This window comes from Rhinolophus sinicus, linkage group LG11, assembly GCF_036562045.2.
Source record: "Rhinolophus sinicus isolate RSC01 linkage group LG11, ASM3656204v1, whole genome shotgun sequence".
NCBI classification, from domain to species: domain Eukaryota; kingdom Metazoa; phylum Chordata; class Mammalia; order Chiroptera; family Rhinolophidae; genus Rhinolophus; species Rhinolophus sinicus.
In genome coordinates this window covers 50,048,976-50,070,127 of record NC_133760.1, presented here as the reverse complement: position 1 = coordinate 50,070,127, position 21,152 = coordinate 50,048,976, and the positions used below count along the sequence as shown (strand labels likewise).

The following is a 21,152-nucleotide window of genomic DNA, read 5'->3' as shown; positions in this document are numbered from 1 at the left end:
CCATGAAGAAGGGAGGAACTGTCTCGTCCACTTCTTACCTACAGGGCCTAGCAGCAGGTGCTCAATAAAGATGCTGTCATTGAGGGAGGGCGGAAGCCCTGCTGCTACCCCTGGCTCCCGGACATTACACAAATTAGATTCCAATTTGGGCTGAGATTCTGCCCCAAAGCCTGACCCCACCTTACCCACCTTTGAATATTACAACCCACCCCTCCGCCCCCGCACCTCCACCCTGCTATTCTGCTGAGGATGGAGGATAACCCGGTTTCCACAAACTATCAGAAGAAAGCAAAAGTAAAAAAGAATAACATGGTTCAGCTAGCTCCAAAGTTTTTTTTTTTTTTTTTTTTTTTTTTAAGATTTTATTGGGGAAAGGGAACAGGACTTTATTGGGGAGCAGTGTGTACTTCCAAGCCTTTTTTCCAAGTCAAGTTGTTGTCCTTTCAATCTTAGTACTGGAGGGTGCCGTTCAGCTTCAAGTTGTTGTCCTTTCAGTCTTAGTTGTGGAGGGCACAGCTCAGCTCCAGGTCCAGTTGCCATTTCTAGTTTCAGGGGGCGCAGCCCACCATCCCTTGCGGGAGTCCAACCAGCAACCTTGTGGTTGAGAGCCCGCGCTCCAACCAACAACTGAGCCATCCGGGAGCTCAGCGGCAGCTCAGCTCAAGGTGCCGTGTTCAATTTTAGTTGCAGGGGGTGATGCCCACCATCCCTTGCGGGAGTCGAGGAATCGAACTGGCAACCTTGTGGTTTAGAGCCCACTGGCCCATGTGGGAATCGAACCGGCAGCCTTCGGAGTTAGGAGCATGGAGCTCTAACCGCCTGAGCCACCACGCCAGCCCCCTAGCTCCAAAGTTTTAACATCAGTAAGTATCCCCTTCACAAAAATAAACTGCTCTGCCTGAAGGGGCCTCTTCTGTGGCCCCATGCTCCCGGGTGATTGAAAACTAGAAACCTCTACATGAGGGGTCCGGGCAGGCAGAAAAAAATGAGTTACCAGGTCCCTTTCCTAACTATTTTATATATAATTTCCAAAGCCAATTTGATCCCTGCCAACACACTATTACCTGCATGTAGCACATGTAGCACTCTGTGTCACCCAGAAGGTAGACAGCTTGTCACAAGCAGGTGCCCATCTTCACACACAATCAACTCCAGCATCTTCAGAACTACTGGTTTTGCAGTGGGACATTTTTCCCCATCTATTTGGAGATGCAGAAGATTCCAGAATCTTCCTCCCCTGGAGAGTTGCATTGGGGACAGAATGTGAGTAATGAAGAAAGGCCTGGGTCTGCCTGTCCCACTAGGGAGGGGGGGGAAGGAGTACGCCCTATGAGCTGGGCTTACCCAGACCGCAGGCAGCCACTCAGGAGCTGGCAGGGATCTGAGAGCCACATTGATGGACCTGACGGGCTTCCTATTTGTCCACCCAAGCCCTGATTGTTCTTGGAGTGGGACAGCCAGTTGCACAGAGCATGACTGACTTACAGTAGGCCCTGGGGCCTTTATGGGGTCTGGTCGTGTCACGGTGCCTGGGCAGCCAAGGGCCTGCACGTCAGTGCCAGACACCACTGGCCTGATAGGGGCCTCCTCCCTTGAGACAGGGGCCTCCTAGAGGGGGTTTCGCAGCCAAGGCAGTGTAGCTGGGTAACACAGTGGGATAATTCTTATTATTGAACAGTGACTTTGCAGACCCCATATGCTAGGTGCCTCATGCTGACTGGCGTTTGCTTTGGAAGTCTGGCTGGGAGTCCTGAATTATATACATACATTAACAATAATTCCTTTCAGCGAAAAGGGCAAGCGATAGGCAAGGGTTAGCTCAAGATAAGCAGACAGGGTGTTCACTGCTTACAAAACCAGTCGTGTGGCCTGGTTCATCAGCATGGACTGCAGAGCCCAACAAGGCCCACAGCAACATGTGCTTTTCATATTGGATCTCAGTCCAGATTTTTAGAAAAGAGCCTTTTCTTCACATGCGTGGCTTAAGGTACTTTTATTCAGCATCAAGCTGTGCAGCTCAGAAACCCAGATAAATGGCATCTGAGTTTCGTACAAAATCACAGAGCAAATGTTAATACATACAAACCACTGACCATGTTGTCTAATGTTTGGCTCTTCCTAATGCGCACTTACTTGGTCGTCCAGGTAAACTGCTCAGGGGGACCTGGATGTCAGAATGCCTAGAATCTCTTAAACGGTGAAGTATTTACCTATGTGTGAAATGATACAAAGTGCAGACCTTGGGTTCAGGACTACTGACTGTCAGTGTCTGGCTGTGCCATCTTGATCGGGTTACCAACCCTCTCTGTGCTCGGTTTCTTCACCTGGAAAACCAGAATATCCTCCTCTTAGGATCACTGGGGGAATTAATGAGACATTGCTTGTGTGCGGTCCTAGTACTAGTGCGGCCCCAGCGTTTGGAGGTGGGGCTTGGTTAAACCCTTCGGTACTCTCAGCAAGCCCAGACCCCGCCTTGGTTCCTAGGAGAGCCCTCCTGCCCGCCCTCATCTCCTACCGCCCACTTTCCGGCCTCGCCTTTAAACGCAGTCGCCCCCACCTCCACCCCCCGTGTTTCTTCATAACATTTATTACAACGTGCAGTTAGTTGTACGCTTATGGGCGCTCGAGGGTTGGCCCCGCCCTTGCCTCTCCCTATGTGAAGAGCCGGCTCCTAGTTGGCGCCCCATAAATATCGGGCTGAACAAATGGACGGAAGTCAGCGCGGCTGCGGGATGAGTGTGCGCAAAGGGGTCGGAGGCTGCGGCCAGGTCCCGGGTCCGCGAGCAGAGAACAGGGGTCCGCAGGGCCCGGAACGACAGGGGGCGCGCGCGGACCGGGGCGGGGCCGCACCTGTGCTGCGGGGCTGCGGGGAGGATGGGGAGGCCGGGGCCCCGGAGCAGCTGCGCGCCCCGCCCCGCGGGCTCCTCCCCGCCGCCGCGGCCCCCCGGCTGCTGCCCGATGCGCTGCGCCGGGATCCAGGGCCGAGTCGCCGCAGCAGCAGCAGGGTCGCCCCGACCGGGTGACGCCGCGGGATGCATGGAGGCCCCGGAGGGCGCCGGCCCGGGAGGTGAGTGCGGTCCCAACCCCCCAGGAGTCCCCGAGCTGCGCCTTCCCCGCAGCGATCCGCAGCCCCTTCTCCCGTGCCCGCTCATCTTCCGTGCTTGGGGGCCGCGAAGACCATCCGCCGCTCCGGGTCCCTGCTGCTCCCGGCCGAGCCAAGGGGAGCCTGGTCCGCCGCACCGGGCTGCGGGCACCTGCCGGGATCCGCCGCAGCTCGGGGCTGGAGGCGCACGGACCGCGTCCCCGCCCCCTCGTCCTCCGCGCTCCCGGCCCCGGCAGCCGTGCCTGGCGTGCTCCTGGGTAGGTGGCCCAGAGTTTCTTCCTGAACCCTTCCCAGCCGCCGAGCCGTGAATCCGGGAGGCAGAGGATGGGGCGTGCCGGGGCCGGAGTTTGGGGACCCGGTGGACGAGGCATGGAGAGCGACGCTGCTCTCCTGGACGCGCGTCTGCTTTGTTCTCCCAGCAGCGGCTCCGAGGGGCTAAGGCGGCGGTAGGGAGGTAGGGGGCCGAGGCCGGAACCCTGCGCAGCACCCGGCCGAGGGAGGCTCTCAGAGGGGGTACGGCGTGGGGGGGGGGGGCTCCCATGCATGCAGGGTTGCCAGCCTGGGCGAGGCCCAGGGAAGCACACATCTGGGAGGGCAGGTGTGCACCGAGTGACCCCTCCTCACACTCTGTCAGCTCTCCGGGACTAGCGGGTGAGATTCTCCCGTAGTGGGAGGAAACCGTAGGAACCCAGTCTCAAGCCCTTTCAGGAAGGGTTTGTAGGTGCCATCCGCCTGGGAACTTGGATACAAACTGCACGACTCTGCCACCCACCTTCCTGGTCAGGCCCCAGGTGCACCCTTGCTTTCCTGGAGGTCCCGTTCCAGCGAGCCATTCCCTGACCCACAAGGACCCGCGAGGGCTCCCCCAGTGACACCAGAGGCCTCCTCTGGAACCCAAAGGGCTAGTTGTGGGAAGTGTCTGGAAGCAGTGGGTCCATCGCTACTGTTTGTAGCCTGAGTGACACACGGCTGTCTGGGGGCCCCTATGACCCTCCCTGCAAGCACCACCAGACACACACAGGGGCGAGTGGGTGTGGGTTTTCTTTGTTTTGTCATTTGTGGGAGGAATCCAGCTTTTTCTCACAACTGACAGTTCCAGAAACACCCACCACCACCCTTTGCTTCCCAGTGGCAGCTTTGTGGGGATGTGTAGGGGAGGATTTAGGGAGAAGGGCTGGGAGCACAGAGCTGTGACGTGGGCAAAGCAGGCGCCGGCTGAGCTTGTGTGTCCACTTGTCAGTGGAGACAGCCCCCTGCCCTGAAGGGCCATGGGGGAGGAGCTGAACTCGGTTTCTGAATCTCACTGGCAGCCTCAGACTGACTCATTCAGTGCACACACAGGTATCTGCCAAGTGCCTGTTCTGTGGTGGGGCGGGGGAGGCAGGACACTCTGGATTCACCTGTTAGCCCATAGCCATTTCCTGCATGCACAGCAGGCTGGTCATCTCCACTCCATGGGACCTCAGGAGGTCACGTGTGGGTGAACTGACATTCTCTCAGTTCACTGACTTTTGAAACTTTATTTCCGAGCCTGTGGAGCACACACACGAGCGCGTAAGCAGTATGGTAAAGCCCTCCCCCACTACCCTGCTCCCTTCAGGAGCAATTTATAGCAAATCTAGACATATTATTTCATCCATAATTATTTCTGAAATTATCTCTAAAAGATACGGTTTTTGTAGAGCATATTTAAAATCCCACTTTTGCACCTAAATTAACAATTTCTTAATTACCAAAGTGTGCAGACACAAAAGTGAGAAGTGAGTGTGGGTGTGGTGGACAGTGTGTTTCTTAAAGGGACCCAACTATTGCTTCTGGGAAACCAGGGTTCAAGCCACCCACTCCCCCCCCCCCCAGAGAAGCCTGAGCCTGGGCTGGGCCTACCCAGCAGCTTCAAAATGCTTGGGGGTGGGGGGTGGGGGACACAGAATCCAGAGATATGGTTTGGGGAAATGGGGTATGGGAGCCCCACCTCTGTGACCATTTCTCCCTTCCTGAAGCCATTTTGTTTTTTATTATTCATTCATTCACTTCATTAATTTGTTTGTTCACTTGTGGGTATGTGCAGAGTGCCTCCTTGTTGCTGGTGCAAGGCCTTGGACACACAGCAGGGAACGTGAGATTTGGGACAAGTTCTCGGCACGAATGTGCTGGAAAATAGGTCAGCAGCATAGCACAAGGTAACCCTATCGGCTCCACTCACATCAGCTATCCGCCCTGGGTAGGGGCTGATGGTGGCACCCCAACTCCAGTCTCCACACAGGGGGCTGCACTGGGCTGAGACCAGGGTATTGCTTTCCCTCTTGCCGGCCCTCCTGGGGGCTGTTGAGCCCACCCAGCTTGCGGCTCAGTGAGTCTGCAAAGCACGCCACTTGTGCCTGCCTATGACACCAGTATTTGCTCCACACCCAGGAAGGTCAGTGGGTCTCATCTGTGGAGAATGTGTCCCTTTGTCCTACAAGGTATCAGACAGCTGCCTATTAACTGTAGCATGGGGTCGTGGGCTTATTCATTCAACAAACATTTATGGTGCACCTGCTGCGTGCTAGGACCGTTCCTAGGCCCTGGTGCTCACACTTCTCACACCCACTCCCAGCCTCTGAGCCTGGTGCCTGGTGCGTGCACAGCATATGTTAGCGCGTGCACTAAGTCCTCCTGACTTTGCCCTTCAACTCCAGCCCAAATCAACCTTTGTTTGAGGGCTTCTTTAAATTGAAATATAATTCACATATCACAAACTTCAGCCTTTTGAAGTATACAATTCAGTGCTGTTAGTATACACATGGTCCCCGACTTATGGTGGTTCAACTCAATGATGTATCAACTTTACAATGGCCCACAGTGATCCGCAGTGCAAAGGTCTTTGAATGTTGAGTTTGGGCCTTTTCCAGGAGGAACACTATGCGATACTCTCTCATGACCTGCAGGCAGGCTAATGAGCACGTGGGAGGTGGGCTGGGCTAAGCTGTGATGTTCAGTAGGTGAGGTGTATTACACGCCTCTGTGACTTACATTTTCAAATTACACTGGGTTTATCAGGGACGTAACCCATCACAGGTCAAGGAGCATATGTTTTCAAAAAGTTGTGCAACCATCACTATCACCTTCATTTAGAATATATCACTTCAAAAAGAAACCAGTAGCAGTCACTCCCCATTCCGCTACACACCCCAGCCCCTGGCAACCGCCAATCATCTTTCTGTGTCTTTTCTAATTTACTCTCTACTCTCTATAGATTTGCCCATTCTGGAAAGCTGGATAAATGGAGTCATAACATGTGGCCTTTTGTGACTGGCTTCTTGCACTCGCCATGTTTTCAAGGTCACCCATGTTGTGTCTTGTATCAGTGCTGTGATCCTTTTCATGGCTGGATAGTATGTCATTGTGTGGATGGACCACGTTTGTTTATGCATCCATTGATGGTCATTTGGGTTTGATTCCACATTTGCCTCCTATCAATAATGCAGCATGGACATTCGTGTACAGGTGCTTGTGTAGATACATGCTCAGTTCTTATGGGTTTAAGTGTAGGAGTGGAACTGCTGGATCACGTGGTAACTCTACATTTAATAGCTTGAGGGACTACAGTGGCCATACCAATTTGCATGCCAAATCAACCCCTCCCCCTACTGCATCCCTGGTACCTGCACTGGCATTTTTCACTCTTTTTCTTTTTTTTTTTTTTTAAAGATTTTATTGGGGAAGGGGAGCAGTACTTCATTGGGGAACAGTATGTACTTCCAGGACTTTCTTCCAAGTCAAGTTGTTGTCCTTTCAGTCTTAGTTGTGGAGGGGCGCAGCTCAGCTCTGGGTCCAGTTGGCGTTGCTAGTTGCTAGTTGCAGGAGGCACAGCCCACCATCCCTTGCGGGAGTCGAACCGGCAACCTTGTGGTTGAGAGGACACATTCCAACCAACTGAGCCATCCGGAACTGAGCCTTCCGGAACTGAGCCATCCGGGAGCTCAGCAGCAGCTCAGCTCAAGGTGCCGTGTTCAATTTTAGTTGCAGGGGGCGCTGCCCACCATCCCCGGGAGTCGAGGAATTGAACTGGCAACTTTGTGGTTGAGAGCCCACTGGCCCATGTGGGAATCGAACCGGCAGCCTTCGGAGTTAGGAGCATGGAGCTCTAACCGCCTGAGCCACCCGCCATTTTGACTCTTATTCTCCTATTTCCATTACTTTCTTCTAGCCAAAAGGTCCGTGTCCTTGACGGCAGAAGTTATATCTTCTTTTTCCTCCCCTCACAGCTTTGACACAGGCCAGGGCACCAGGATTTATAAAGACCAGGCCACTGCCAAAGGGAGAGAGAACAAAATAAAAAACTAGACACATATCTTATTGCGTTGACTCCAAAACACAGATGCTTTGCTGTTCCAGAGATGTTGGAAGTTGATAAAAGCTGCTTCTTATAGTCAGTGCAACAGGCCACTCTGCCTGTGGGGATCTGTTCCAGGGGCTTTCCGAGGCCCCTGCGTCCCAAGATCTGTAATGAGGCGTATCGATGCTCCCAACCCCCCTCCCCCACAAGATGGGGAAGGTGTGTGCTGTTTGGCTAAGGTCCGGCTTGGCCCCCCATCTCAGCACCTGTGGACCTCATCCTTCCCACCTGGACGGCGTTCCCCCCAAAATGCAAGTAGATGCTGTCCCACTCAGCTCAAAGCACTTCAGCAGCTTCCCCCAGTGTACTCAGAGTAGCAGCCAGCTGTGCGCCCCCTCCTGCCCTCAGGTATGGCACAGCTCCCACCCACCTTCAGACCCCTCCCCTAAAAAGGAAAACAGCCCCCACTGCTCCCCAGCACTGCCCACCCTTGAGAGGGCAGGAATTACCTACTTTGTCCATGCTGCAGAGTAGATGCTCAGGAAATCTTTGAGGACTGGCTGGCTGGCTGGATGATGGTTAAATGGATGGATGGATGGATGGATGGATGGATGGATGGATGGATGCCTTTTTCTCTAGATGAGAGGCTCCACCCAGCAACACAGAGACAGAGCACTGTGAGCAGACAGAGCCTCTGTCCCACTTTCTTTCAGAAGTCTACTTCCATCTGGGTTGGGGCCCAGGATACCTACACCAGCTTCCTGGTGGGCACAAGGCCAGGGTTCTCCCTCTTCTGGCCCATTTCCAGCCCTGTGGCATGACCTGGGGACAGAGGTCGGCAGGTGATGACTGAGAGCTCATCCTGTGCTGTGTGCCTGGGACGAGTAGGGCCACTCAGAGCCACATCTCAAAAACACAAAACTCAGTGTCCCTCCCTCATAGCTGGTTGTGATGTTAGTTGAAAAACAAAGTGCCTGGGCTGTGCCGAGCACTGACCAAGTATGAGAACACTGTGTCATTACCCGAGAGCCACGTGCCCTGAGCCCCAAGCCCAGTCACCCACCATCACAGGCCACCTGTGTAGGTGCGTCTCAGAACTGGGGCCACAGTATAGGCCAGCAGGATGCGTGTACCACAGTGCCACCCCCCACACCCCGATGAGAAGACAAAGTGTCCTGCTGAATAAAGCCCCCCACCCCACTTCCACCAAAGACTTCCTGGACGCTGAGCAGGGACTCTCAGACAGCTGGTCTGAGCTTCCAGGCAGAGGCTCCCACTCCCTCAGCCCAGAGAGGGGTCCAAGTCACATCTCTAAGTGTCCTCTGGGCAGGACGGTGTCCTTGCTGGGCTGTGGGCCAGGACAGGGGTGGGTGTAATTCTACCCGCCAAGGAAGCTGAGAAGCCACATTGCAAATGCGGCAGAGGTGGGAACCGGATCCAGGCCCAGGCCCCATGTGGTGACACAGCATGGTGCAAAGCTTCACAGGCTGCCAGTCAGCAGGTCCGCCCTCCCTCAGCCACACTTCCAGGGAGGGTGGTGCCCTCCTAGAGGCCAGCATGGCCCTGCCACCCTGCAGCTGTGAGCCCATGTCATGTTCCCACTCAGCTAGGGACTCTCCAGACGCACATGTCCGGCATGGCGGTATCCAGGCTGCTGTCCACACTGTCGGTCCCACCCCTCACAGGCAGCTGTTGGCACAGGGGGCCCCAGATGGGCTCCCTTCAGCGCGCCAGTCGAGGCAGCTGCTCCTTGAGCTCCATCCACACCCAGCTCTCAGCATCCAGTTGCCGGACAAGAATGGGTGCAGAGCACGGCGGAGGGGCACCCGGTCCTCGTCCACTCAAGTCTTCACTGCGCAGCTGCTCGGCTGCGGGTTCCAGGAGAGGGCAGTGATGTGCAGGCAGGCTCTGCAGGTGCGGATGGAGGGGTGTGGCTGGAGAGCAGCGGAAGGCGTGGTTGGAGCTCCTGGGGACACTGCTCTCATCTCTGGCAGTCTCCACCAAGGAGATCCACGAGGGCCTCCTGCTCTCATCGTACACAAAAACATTGTAAGATATGAAAAATGAGCAATCGCATTTTTCAAGGAAACTAACTGTACAGAAAAGACCTGGAGGAACATCGTCCCAACTGTGAGGTGAAGTTGGTGGCAGGGGGTGTGCCGCTCCCCCGTTCTGTAACTCGCAATGGAGCGGTCATGTAGAAGGTTCTCTGAAAGCAGTCGGTCCACAGAGGACAGACAGGCAAGTGGGGCTGTGTGGGTTCAAAGGGCAACACAGGGCAAGGAAATGCAGGAGTGACCACTGGCCCCTGGTTGGACCAAAGTGGGGACAGGTGACAGTGTCGGGTCACTGGGGGATCTGAGGTGATGGGACCAGCGAGGAAGTCCACGTGACACCTGCATGGCCTGCGTTCATTCTAGCTCAAGTGATCAGGGCCAGGGTCTGGAGGCCGTCCATAGCCTCCTCTTCCACAGTAGGCCTCACCCTCGGTGCAGGACCCTGGCCTAGGCCACCTGGAGCACCCCAGTCCTGCCCAGCACCTCAAAGGAGGGCCCATGAGTCAACTTCTCCAGTCCTCACCACCTGTGTCCGCTGGATGGGGAGCCCCCATGTCTCCTCCCAGGTAACACATTCTGTCTTTTGCAGAAATAGCTCAGGAGGCTGTGGTGCCACAGGCTACCCTGGGCACCACGGCCCATGAGACGGGGGACAGCTGCCACTCGCCCGTGGTGGAGGATGTGGGCACCCCAACACTGGCACCAGGGCTCCTGCAGGTCTCAGAACGGAGGCGTAAGTATGGCTTACCTGCCTGGCACTCTCCATGGGGACCTGCAAGCCCCCCAGGACATGGGGAGCAGGGTCCTCATCCTGTCCAAACATGCCCCAGGCATGGTGGGCACCGAGCTCTTCCTAAAGCTTTGGCTCTCTGGGCCTCAGTTGTACAATCTGTAAAATGGGGGACCCTAGAGGGCGTTCAGTCTTGACTGTGGGGAGCAGAGTTGGGGGCCTGGCTGGGCTTTACCCAGAGCTCTGGTTCTTTCCTGGGCCTGGGGGACTCTTGAGGAGGCTGTGCCAATGACAAGCCCCCTGCCCCCAGAGCCCCTGAGCAGCGTCTCCTCCCTGGAGGTGCACTTTGACCTCCTGGACCTCACCGAGCTGACCGACATGTCCGACCAGGAGCTGGCCGAGGTCTTTGCCGACTCGGACGACGAGCAGCTGACCAGCGAGTCACCAGCAGGTGCGGCTGGCAGTGGGGCGCTGGGGGGCAGGTCCTGGGGCCCGAGACCACCAAACACTGCTCCCTGCAAACCCCTACTTTTGAAAATAATTTTATCTCAATATGTTTAAATGCACATTTGTCAGCACTGCACTATTTTATTCAGCATTTCTGCATTCCACATACCTGTGTGCCGCTTTATAAGGAATTTCCCTATTACAGCTAACCCTCAATTTTGCTTTTCAAACTCCAACAAAAGGCCAAAGCCACAGACCCACTGACGTTAGAGTTTACGAAATGTGTATTTAATTACAAGTTAAGCCAAGCACAGAGGGGGTGCCATTTGCCTGCCCTGGCCCCTCCTCAACTCAGGCTGACTCAGTTTCCCCTTTGGTTCCCAAGGAAACGGCACCCTTGGCCTAAGACCCTGAAGACCTTAGAATGGCAGCCAGTGGGTGGGTGGGCCCAGGCCCTCCTGTCCCGCTCACCTCCCACACAGATGGAGTCGGGGGGCTCAGACCCCAGCCATGTGGGAGCAAGGGGTGGTCGGCTGCTCGGCTACACCCAGACCCACACATCCACATTGCTGGTAACCTGGCGCTCAGGGGACCCCCAGTGTGTGTCTGGACCCCGTGTTGGAGGCACACACTGGTCCAGCCCAGTAGCTGCAGGAGAGAACCAGGACCCCAGACCATACTGACCCACCCATGTTCCCCAGGCCTGCACCCACTGCCCCGGGCCAGCTGTCTGCGATCCCCTTCCTGGACACGTGCAAGGGCCGAGCAGAACCGCGAGAAGCAGCCCCTCGGCGACCCTGAGCGACAGACACTAACTGTGGACACAGTTCTCACTGTGGAGAGGCCCAAGGAGGACTAGGACAGCCAGGCCGAGGTGGGGGAGAGCGGACAGAGTGGCCCCCACACTCCAGCACAAGCACAGCCCAGTGGCCTTACGTCCAGCTCCTTCCCAGGCCCTGGTAGTGCCCAGGAGGAGACGGGAGTGGCCTGGGCCTTCTGGAGACTTGTCTGCAGGACTGGTGCTCTTGTCTGTTACAAGATTGCCAAATGGGTGCCAGGTGAGGGGGGACCTGAGCAGGGGACCGCCGCTCTGCACAGCCCTGGGGGTCTCAGGCTTCTGGTGTGAGTGCCACATCGAGTTCCAGCCCAGAGGATGTTCTGTTGTCCAGCCAAGTACATGGTTGGGGAACTCAGTCCTGAAAAGTGCCACCTTGGTTTCAACCCCGACCCTTTCTGCCACACAGGGAGCACTGCCGGCACCAGGGTCCCCTCCCAAGGCCCTAAGACCCTGTGAGACAGCCAGGCCCAGCCTCCTTAGTTCAGAACACCAAACATGGCAGGACAGCTTCAGGCTACTTGAGGGGGAGGGGCAGGGGCGGGCGTGTTCGCCTTCTCCCCATCCAGCACCCATGACACATCCCTACAGCCTGGTACGCACATGCGTGGGTTTGTGTCCGCAGCCAGCATCCTGGTCTGGGGCGGAACGGCCCGAGGGGAGTTGGGGATGTGAGGGGATCTGGGCACAGCCCTAGCCCCCATCACTGCTTTTCATGGACAGAATGGGTTCTGGAACAACTGCGACTCCAAGATCAGTTTTAAAGTAAATGTGTGAGCTTGCTTGTTGTCACCAAGCCAACCTGCCCTGACCTATTCCCCAGAAACGTTTCTGGGGAAGGAAACTGGCTCCTCCACAGATGCGCTGGGCATGCGCTGGGCCCATGTGCAGGCTTAAGGCCAGTCCCCGCGGGGAACATTGGTTCAGAAAGGTAGGAGTTTGCTGGGCATGCCAGGGATCTGAGGGACACTGCCGGCTCCCTCCACACGCAAGGAGCGACACGGTGTTCACCAGGCAGTTTAGAATTTAACTTAAAACTGACCCCATAAGGTTGGCCGCATGCCCCACCCACCCCACCCACTGGGGTCCTCTTCCCAATTTTCATCCTTCCCGCTTCAGCTTCCGCAGAGTTCAATTACAAAAAATAGGATTAAAATGTCACCTGTCCTAAGTGAGGCCCAACGCCGTCTCTTCCTTTGTATCTGTCACCAGAGCTCCAGGGTGCATGCCAGGGGGCGGGCTGGCTGCTCCAGGAGCCAGCTCCCTGCTCTGTTGTTTGTCCAGCTGAAGCCACTGGGCGCCCTGCTGTGCTGTACTCTGCACTGCTTATTCGGGTCACATTTCAGGGAGAATTGTCCTGGATCTCCAGTCATTAGGTGAACACCCTGCCCCCACACAAGCCCAGGCAGCGTGAGGCACCAGGTGCTCCCTGATGAGCCGCTTCCCAGACCGGGGCGGGTTTCCAGGACCTCAAGGCCAAAACTCCAACCATTTCAATCCCCTGTGAAAGAAGGGCCCAGAGAAAGGCCCAGGGCACCGTGCCAAGTGGTTTCTGGAACCCTGAGCTTCCCTCATGGAAGATTCTCAGCCAGGTATCCTCTGCCCATGGTCCCAGGAACCGACTCAGCTGGTGGCGAGTACACCCAGGAGGTGCGATGGCCCAAACAGGGTGAGAGGGTGAAGGAGCGGAGGAAAGGGGGCACGGCAATAAGGGTGCTGCAGGCAGGGGATGTCACCAGGGGTGGTGGGAACGCCCAGGTGTGGCCGGGGCTGTGCCCTGAACCCTGGGGAGGAGCTGTGTTCAACTTCAGAAGGAACAGACCCCCAGGCTCTGGACACCACGGGTGGGCCTTCTTGGGGTAGAGGAGAGCACCCCCACCTCCAACAGTGGGAGCCCTGAGACAGGACCCCAACAGACCAGCTAGTAGAGGCTGAGTTTGGTGGAGGCAGCATGACAGGGTGAGCCCTAGATACTTGAAAAACACGACTATGCATGTTTTACAGACAACAGAAGTCGGAAGTGTTTGTCCCAAGTTGGAAATTCTATTTTTTATTTTTTTTTTAAGATTTTATTGGGGAAGGGGAACAGGACTTTATTGGACAACAGTGTGTACTTCCAGGTCTTTTTTCCAAAGTCAAGTTGTTGTCCTTTCAATCTCAGTTGTGGAGGGTGCTGTTCAGTTTCAAGTTGTTGTTCTTTCAGTCTTAGTTGTGGAGGGCACAGCTCAGCTCCAGGTCCAGTTGCCGTTGCTAGTTGCAGGGGGCACAGCCCACCATCCCTTGCGGGACTCGAGGAGTTGAACTGGCAACCTTGTGGTTGAGAGCCCACTGGCCCATGTGGGAATTGAACCGGCAGCCTTCGGAGTTAGGAGCATGGAGCTCTAAGCGCCTGAGCCACCGGGCCCGGCCCTGGAAATTCTATTTTTGAAGCAACTATAACAAACAGTCCGGAAAATTTTAGACCAAGTCCCAGTCTGGTCTTGGCCGGCTGAGAGCAGTGGGGCAGTGAGTGAACGCCCCAGCAGCAGTCTGGGGGAGAAAGGGTGTCTGGGTGACCCAGCCACCTGCAGGCAGCAGCTGACCAAATTACTACTGTGTTTGGGACGAGTGTGGGAGGCAGCCTGTGCGCTGGAGCACACACGCTCAGGGACATTCCCACGAGGTCCCAGGCTCCCAGGATGCTGATTGCGCTGCAGGCCCAACCTGCAGGTCACCACCAGAACTGGCAGCTGCCCGACACCAGGAAGAACGTTCATAAAGTGGCGCTGACAGCAGCCTACGGGGACCAGCTGCTGCCTCTTGGTAATTCTAACCAAAGGGGCCACAGGGAATGCAGCGTCCTGGAGAAGGAAATTAAGGCCAGGTGCCCCATGGTCTTCAGGCGCCCGCTCTGGTGAACAGCAGTGCTGCCTGTGCCCAGGCGCTGGGGGTCCCTCAAGGCTCCCATCCTCCCCTCAATTGCACGCCTGCAAGAGGGGCAGTTTCCTCCATGACTGACAGGCATTCCACCAACCCAAACACTACTTTAAAAATCTAACACTTTCCCTTGACAACTGGCTTATATCTTTTTTTTCTTAATTCTGCCAGTTCACCAAATCTTGAGGATTTTTCAACTGAGCGAAAAGCATGTTCTCCTTGGGGCAATAAGGTGGCCAGCACTTGGGCGTCTCCCTGAGGCACTGTCCACCTCATCGGAGGCCATGAAAGTCCCTCCCTCGGCTGCCAGGTGGCAGGGCACGTTCTGGTGCCAGGACCCCTGAGGGCTCAGAGTACCCGTATATAAAACGCCTGTTTGCAGCTGTACGTGTTTTCATTTGTTCTCCGCGTTCCTGGAAGCTGCTTTCCAGGCAGAGCCGCTAAGCTGGGCTGTCCTGCCCACTGCTCTGTGTGCCTCTCCCAGGCTGCCTTCCGGTGCCGCCCACAAGCTCAGCGAAGGTGGACTCCTCCGCGAAGGGCGGAGGCCCAGCTCCACCACGTCAACCTTCCCCAAGACCTCTCCCCAGCAGCTGCCTGACCATCTGCAAAGCGCGGATACCACTCCCAAGACGGAAGACACCATCAAAGGTGAGCCCAAACCCTACAGGCACCGGCCATTCTTGCCTCGTCCACTTTCTCGGCCCAGTGTCCGCTTGTGGGCGCAGCCAATGAAACGCGGATGAGCTGGGCAGTGGTCTTGCTGGATGGCCCCTCCACCAGCATCTCATCTTGTCGGGGAAAGTCGAAGGACACCTGTCCCAGCTTTCCCCTCATCCCAAACTGCACCTGGGAGCGACTGAGGAGCCAAGGGTGAGCCTGGGGTCACTGCCCTTTGCCTGGGCCGAGGCGCTCTGGGTGACTGTCCTCAAGGTGTCCTGGCCTCCGTGGGGATCTGCCCAAAGAACAGCTGCTCAGCCACTGTGCCCCCCAGCATGGCATACACGTAGGCGAAGGGCAAAAGCTGCTCCTGCGTGTACAGATGCCCACTCTCTGGGCAAGCGCCGCATGTAGCCAGGTCCAGTCCCCGGAGAGCAGACACCTATAAGGCACAGGTGGGTGTTGCCTTCAGCATGCCCCATGTGGACCCCCACCCCCTCCAGGGGTCGCCCCTGGAGCATGGCAGACCAACATAGCCAAGCTTTGATCGTTGGTGTTTCTGCAAGAGTATGAGAGGAAATGTGACCTCTGGACACCTCCTCCGACCAGGGGTCACCTTGAGGATGACTATGGAAACCACCTCCATCTCACCTGTCCCAAAGAAGCTGGAGGAGCCGACCACCAGGTCCAAAGCCTAGGAGCAAAGGCTGTTTAACATCAAACCTCTAGGGTGTCAGGTGGCTGGTGCCCAGGCCCCAAATGGAGTCAACACCCCCTCTTCTGCCTACCCACCCACTAAGGAATCTTTCGACAAATTCTAGACCATTACATTCCTTGAAAAGCAGTATGAAAGGGCCACCACCTAGAATGTAACTGCCCACATGACCACAGGCTGCACAGACACCCGCAGGGTGAGCACTCAGGCCCGGAGACCCAGGGCTGAGCTGGGGTAGAGGCGGCCGCACTGCAGACAGGCTGGCCGGCGAGACTGACCTTCAGCAGGCAGTCTCGTGCTCCAGGAACCAGCCCATCACTGCGTGTCAGGCTCATGGCCTCCGTTGTCTTCTCACTTGGCTATAGGACCTGTGTCTTCCTCTCCAGGCCGAGAAGTCAAATCCCAGGTGAGTTAAGAAGCACAGGAGGGACAGACAGCTGGGAAGTGGGTGCCAAGTGCCTGCCCTGCACTCAGGGCATGTGGGGGGCTGGCAGGAGCCTCTGTTCGGCCAGGCAGATCCCCAGCCTGGTGCCTGTCCCCACACACTGCACACATTGGGCTGTGTCAGGAGGCGTTTTCAAGACAGCGGAATTTGCTACTTTCTGTGACCTGACAAGATGATGCCAGAAGCATGGGGAGACAAGGAGTGACTCTCAAAGCCCTCCTATAACCCAGCTAACAGATAAATGACGGGGCACAGAAAGGGACAAAGAACTCGTGCTGAGCTGGCTGGATGACTGGCCAATGCGTCAGAGCCACCAGGACCCCTCCAGGCCTGCAGTGCTGGCCTAGGGCTACTCAGTACTCTGAGTGCTTCTCTAAACATGTTACAGGTCAGTCAAGTTAAACAAGGACAAAGCAGTGTCGCCAACCTGCTGCCTGCCAGTTCTCACAGCCCTGGGGCTGGACCACGAAGGACAGTTACTGGCCATGTGGACACCTGCCTGCTCTCCACCCCTGGGAAGGCACTCGGGAGACCTTCACCCAACTGACCACAGCTCTCCAAGCTACTGAGCTGAAGACGTGGGCAGAGCCCTCACAAGCACACACACCAGCATCACCACTGACAGTGCACGGGCCGGGCAGGAAGACCCAGGTGGAAGTCCCATCTCTGTGTCTCAGTGTGGCTCTGGAAGATGCACAAGGCTGTCGGCAGAGCCCAGGTCCCAAATGCTGGTTTGGGAAACCACCTCCGATTCCCAATTCCCATGTGAAGTGAGCTGGGGCCCCAGGTGAGCGTGCTGCACCTCAGAGCTGCAAACGTGCCCTCCCCAGGGCCGCCTGGTTCACCCTCAATGACCCTGTCAATAGCCTGCACAAAGCGCAGGTCCTGGACAGAAAGCCTCAGGTGGCAGGCAACAGTCAGGGCTGCTTCGTTGCAAGCATCAGAAGTATCAGCACCTGACCTGCAAAGGAGAAACGGCCACCATCAGTGCCCTGGTGTGCTTTGTCCAAGGAGAACCTCCAGCAACTATGGCTGCCGCTGTCTCCTGTGTCCTGCCCAGTGCTGGGGTCAGATCACACACTGGATCAACATGAAAAATCTTCACATTTAGTGTATTAGGAAAAAAAAATCAATGTGATCACTGACACATGGTATGTATCAATACAAAAATAAAGCAACCTTCGGGGGTGGCTGGATGGCTCAGTTGGTTAGAGCATGAGCTCTCAATAAGGTTGCCAGTTCGATTCCCGCATGGGATAGTGGGCTGCACCCCCTGCAACTAAAGATTTAAAGTGGCGGCTGGACTTGGACCTGAGCTGTGCCCTCCACAACTAGATTAAAGGACAAGACTTTTTGAGCTGATGGGCCCTGGAAAGCTTACTCTTCCCCAATATACCCCAATTAAAATAAAAAAAAAACCCTTAAAATACAGAATAACTTTTCATAGAATCTTACCCATAGAATTACAACACAGAAGTGCCTGGAGTGGGAGGTACATGAACTGCAAGGTGAGAGCAGCTGAGCAGCTTGTCTTGTTCCCTCTTCCATAAAATGCGGTTGTGCGCCTACCAGCAGGACGGGTGTAAGACTTACACGCGAGTCCGTGTAAAGCTCTCAGCACGGAAGCCCTCAAGCAGTAGTGGCTGTTACTAGAATGGCAGACTTGGGCTCAACGATTGACGGTTGAATTTCAGAACGTAACAATTTACAACACTTTCACGTCCATTATCACATCCGGTTCAGAGAGCAACTCTGCGAGAGACAAAGCAGAAGGAACGCGACTGCGGAGCCCAGGAAGACACGCGCTGGCCGCGGGAGCCAGGTGCCCGCGACGCCGCGCGGCAAGGTCGCCGTGGGGCGGGACTTCAACGCACTCGCTCAGCGTGGGGCTCTCCGGGGAGGGGCAAAGGCAGCGCGGGGCACTCGTTCAGCCTCCCGGAGGGAGCCGGCAGCGCGAGCTTCTGAAGAAGAGGGTGGAAGGGGCCGCGGGGAGAAGAGCAGGGGCTCGAAGGACGGAGGGTGACAGGTCTCGGCTGCGACGACTACGCGAAAGCCCCAGACCGTCGGCCCGCACTGAGCCTGCGCCCCGCCCCCGCGCTCGCTGTCCGCCGCCCTCCGCCCCGCTTGCCCGCGTGACCAGCGTCCCGGTGACGTCACCGCGGCGCCGAGCGCAGCGTCCGCCCCGCCTCCCGGAACCGGCGGGCCGGGCATCCCGGCTCAACTGCCCCGCGGTTCCAAAGGCCTTCAGGCCTGACCCGGCCGTCCTTCCCTGTTCTGGGCCACCGTCGCATCGCCACCGCCCGGCTGCCGGCCGCCACCACCAGCCGATACAACATTACCCGCCACCGCCCTCAGGCCGCTGGGGCGGGCGCATGCGCAGTGAAACGGCCACAGGTCACCGTGGCGCCACAGCCCCAGGCGCCCCCGCGGGCTCCGGGAGGCCCGACACAGGCGGCCGGAGGCCGCGGTGCGGCCAGAGGACTTCTCTTTAGCTGTCTACTCTGCTGCCTGATTCTTTAAGGATATGGACAAATGCTGACAACAGAAACCCCAGCGAACGGCTCAGGCTAGGTACTAAGAGGGTAGCCAGCTCCTTTAGACTTATTTATTTTTTTAAAATTTTATTGGGTAACTGTGTTTTTTTCCAGGACCCATCAGAGCCAAGTCATTGGCCTTCAATCTAGTTCTGGAGGGCGCAGCTCAGCTCCAAGTCCAGTCGCTGTGTTCAGTCTTAGTTGCGGGTGGCACAGCCCACCATCCCATGGAGGAATCCAACCGGCAACCTTGTTAAGAGCTCATTCTCTAACCAACTGAGCCATCCAACCGCCCAGCCTTTAGGCTCATTTTAATCGGGCATCTATAAGGACACGTATTTCTAGGGTCCTCTATGGGCAGCGCTCACAAAAGAGGCCTGTATTCTGTCCCTGCTTTGCCCCTTCTCACCCAGTTGGTCGCTGCTGCGTCTCCTTCAGTTATTCAGTACAGGGGCTGGACTATTGCTCATATCCGTTGTGAGAAAGGGAACTGATTCAGTGTATGCTATACATCATTAGTCGCCTTCACGATTTTTTGTTCTCTGGATCAAAAAACCAGTGCCAATTTGGATGTGCCTGCAGCTGTGCTGTCCGGGAAACTGGACATTCAGATGGACACCAGAGGCCCATGCTGTCAGCCTGAGAGTCAAGAATGAACCAGCTTGTTTCTGGGCAATGGGGCTGGGCAAGCCTGTGGTGACCCACGTTTCCAGGTACATCAGCCAGCACCTCCTCCCTGTCCCAATTTCTCTTTCCCAGGTTCTGCAAGGGAGCATAGAGGGACCACAGTCATTCTTGCGCCAGAAACTGCTGTGATTTTATTACATTTTGCAGGCAAAGATGCCTGGGAAAAGGCGCCTAAATGCACCGGTTATCCCGAGTGCCAAAAGGGAACGGAAATCAATTACCCTCGACATAAAATTAGAAGTGTTAAGAAGATTTGAAGTGGGTGAAAAACTCAGCCAAATCGCAAAGGCCTTAGGCCTTGCTGTCTCCACGGTGGCGACAATCAGAGATAATAAAGAAAAAATCAAAGCGAGTTCACAAATAGCTACTCCCTTGAGAGCCTCTCGGTTGACTCGCTATCGAAGTGCAGTCATGGAGACCATGGAGCGATTGTTGCATGTGTGGCTTGAAGACCAGAGCCAGCGAAACATGCCCCTGAGTGTCACCATTATTCAGGAGAAGGCTAAGAGTTTGTTTGATGACTTACAGCGTGAACAAGGTGAAAGCTCTCACAAGGAAAAGTTCAGTGCAAGTAAAGGGTGGTTTGTGAGATTCAAGGAGCGCCATTGTTTGCCGCGCTTCAAGATGAACAGCACAGCTCCTGAAAACAAGGACGCTTATCCAGAAGTACTGAAAAGTATAATCAAAGAAGGTGAGTACACCCCCCAGCAAGTTTTTAACGTAGATGAGACAGGGCTGTATTGGAAGAGAATGCCTGAAGGAACGTTTATTTCTGTAGAAGAAAAAGCTGAGCCAGGGTTTAAATCATCCAAAGATCGCTTGATGCTGCTTCTTGGTGGCAACGCAGCTGGGGACTTTAAGTTGAAGCCCTTACTGGTTTACCACTTAGAAAACCCCAGGGCCCTGAAGGGATACTCCAAGCCCAATTTGCCTGTGATTTGGCGCTCAAACAAAAAGTCTTGGGCAACCAGGAGCATTTTTCATGAGTGGTTTACATACTTTTTTTGCCCTGCCGTTGAAAAATACTGTGCCCAAAATAATCTAACGAACAAAGCATTGCTTATTTTAGACAATGCACCATGCCACCCATTAAATTTGAGCGATCTGTCTGATAATGTAAGAGTGGAATACCTGCATGACAGTATAGCTGAGTTCATCCAGCCCATGGGCCAAGGTATAGCCTCCACCTTTAAAGCTCATTATCTAAGAAGGACTTTTGAGCACATTCTAGAAGCGACAGATGGGGAGAATACAGCTGTGATCAGGGAGTTTTGGAGAAGCTACAGCATCGTGGATGCTGTGGACAACATTGCAATAGCTTGGGAGGCTCTCAGACCAGCAACAATGAACAGTATGTGGAAGAAAATGTGGCCCCAGTGTGTTCAGTACCAGCGTGTTTCCCAAACAGATGACATTGCACTCCTTCAACAGAACATTGTCACCCTTGCCAGGAATGTGGCTTTTGAAGAGATTGTAGAAGCTGATGTGGACCAGTTGCTACGGTCCCATGAGGAAGCACTCTCAAATGAGGAGCTGATGCAGCGAGAATGGGAGCCAGAAGGAGAGGAGGGGAGCGAAGACACTGCACCCACTCTGCGCCAGCTAACCACAGGAGAGCTCGAGATGGCCTTCTCGCATTTTGAGGCTGGCTTGCAGTTCCTTAGCAGTAGCAGCCCCAATGATGAGTGGAAACTGAAAGTTTCAAGAG

General features: G+C 55.6%; 1 protein-coding gene and 1 long non-coding RNA gene across 2 annotated transcripts; one reads left to right on the top strand and one right to left on the bottom strand.

Moving 5' to 3' along the window:
• The first annotated feature begins 2,685 nt into the window (after positions 1-2,685).
• DBNDD1 (dysbindin domain containing 1) lies at positions 2,686-12,661 on the top strand. Its single transcript, XM_019740536.2, has 4 exons — positions 2,686-3,067; positions 10,068-10,211; positions 10,519-10,659; positions 11,357-12,661. The coding sequence occupies exons 1-4, from the start codon at positions 2,875-2,877 to the stop codon at positions 11,512-11,514; spliced, it is 636 nt and encodes a 211-aa protein (XP_019596095.2). The 5' UTR covers positions 2,686-2,874; the 3' UTR covers positions 11,515-12,661.
• LOC141567540 (uncharacterized) lies at positions 7,089-13,271 on the bottom strand. Its single transcript, XR_012490263.1, has 3 exons — positions 12,653-13,271; positions 7,935-8,243; positions 7,089-7,394 (listed from the first exon to the last, which is right to left on the bottom strand). It is a non-coding gene; the product is annotated as an uncharacterized LOC141567540 (long non-coding RNA).
• Between the last annotated feature and the right edge of the window lie 7,881 nt (positions 13,272-21,152).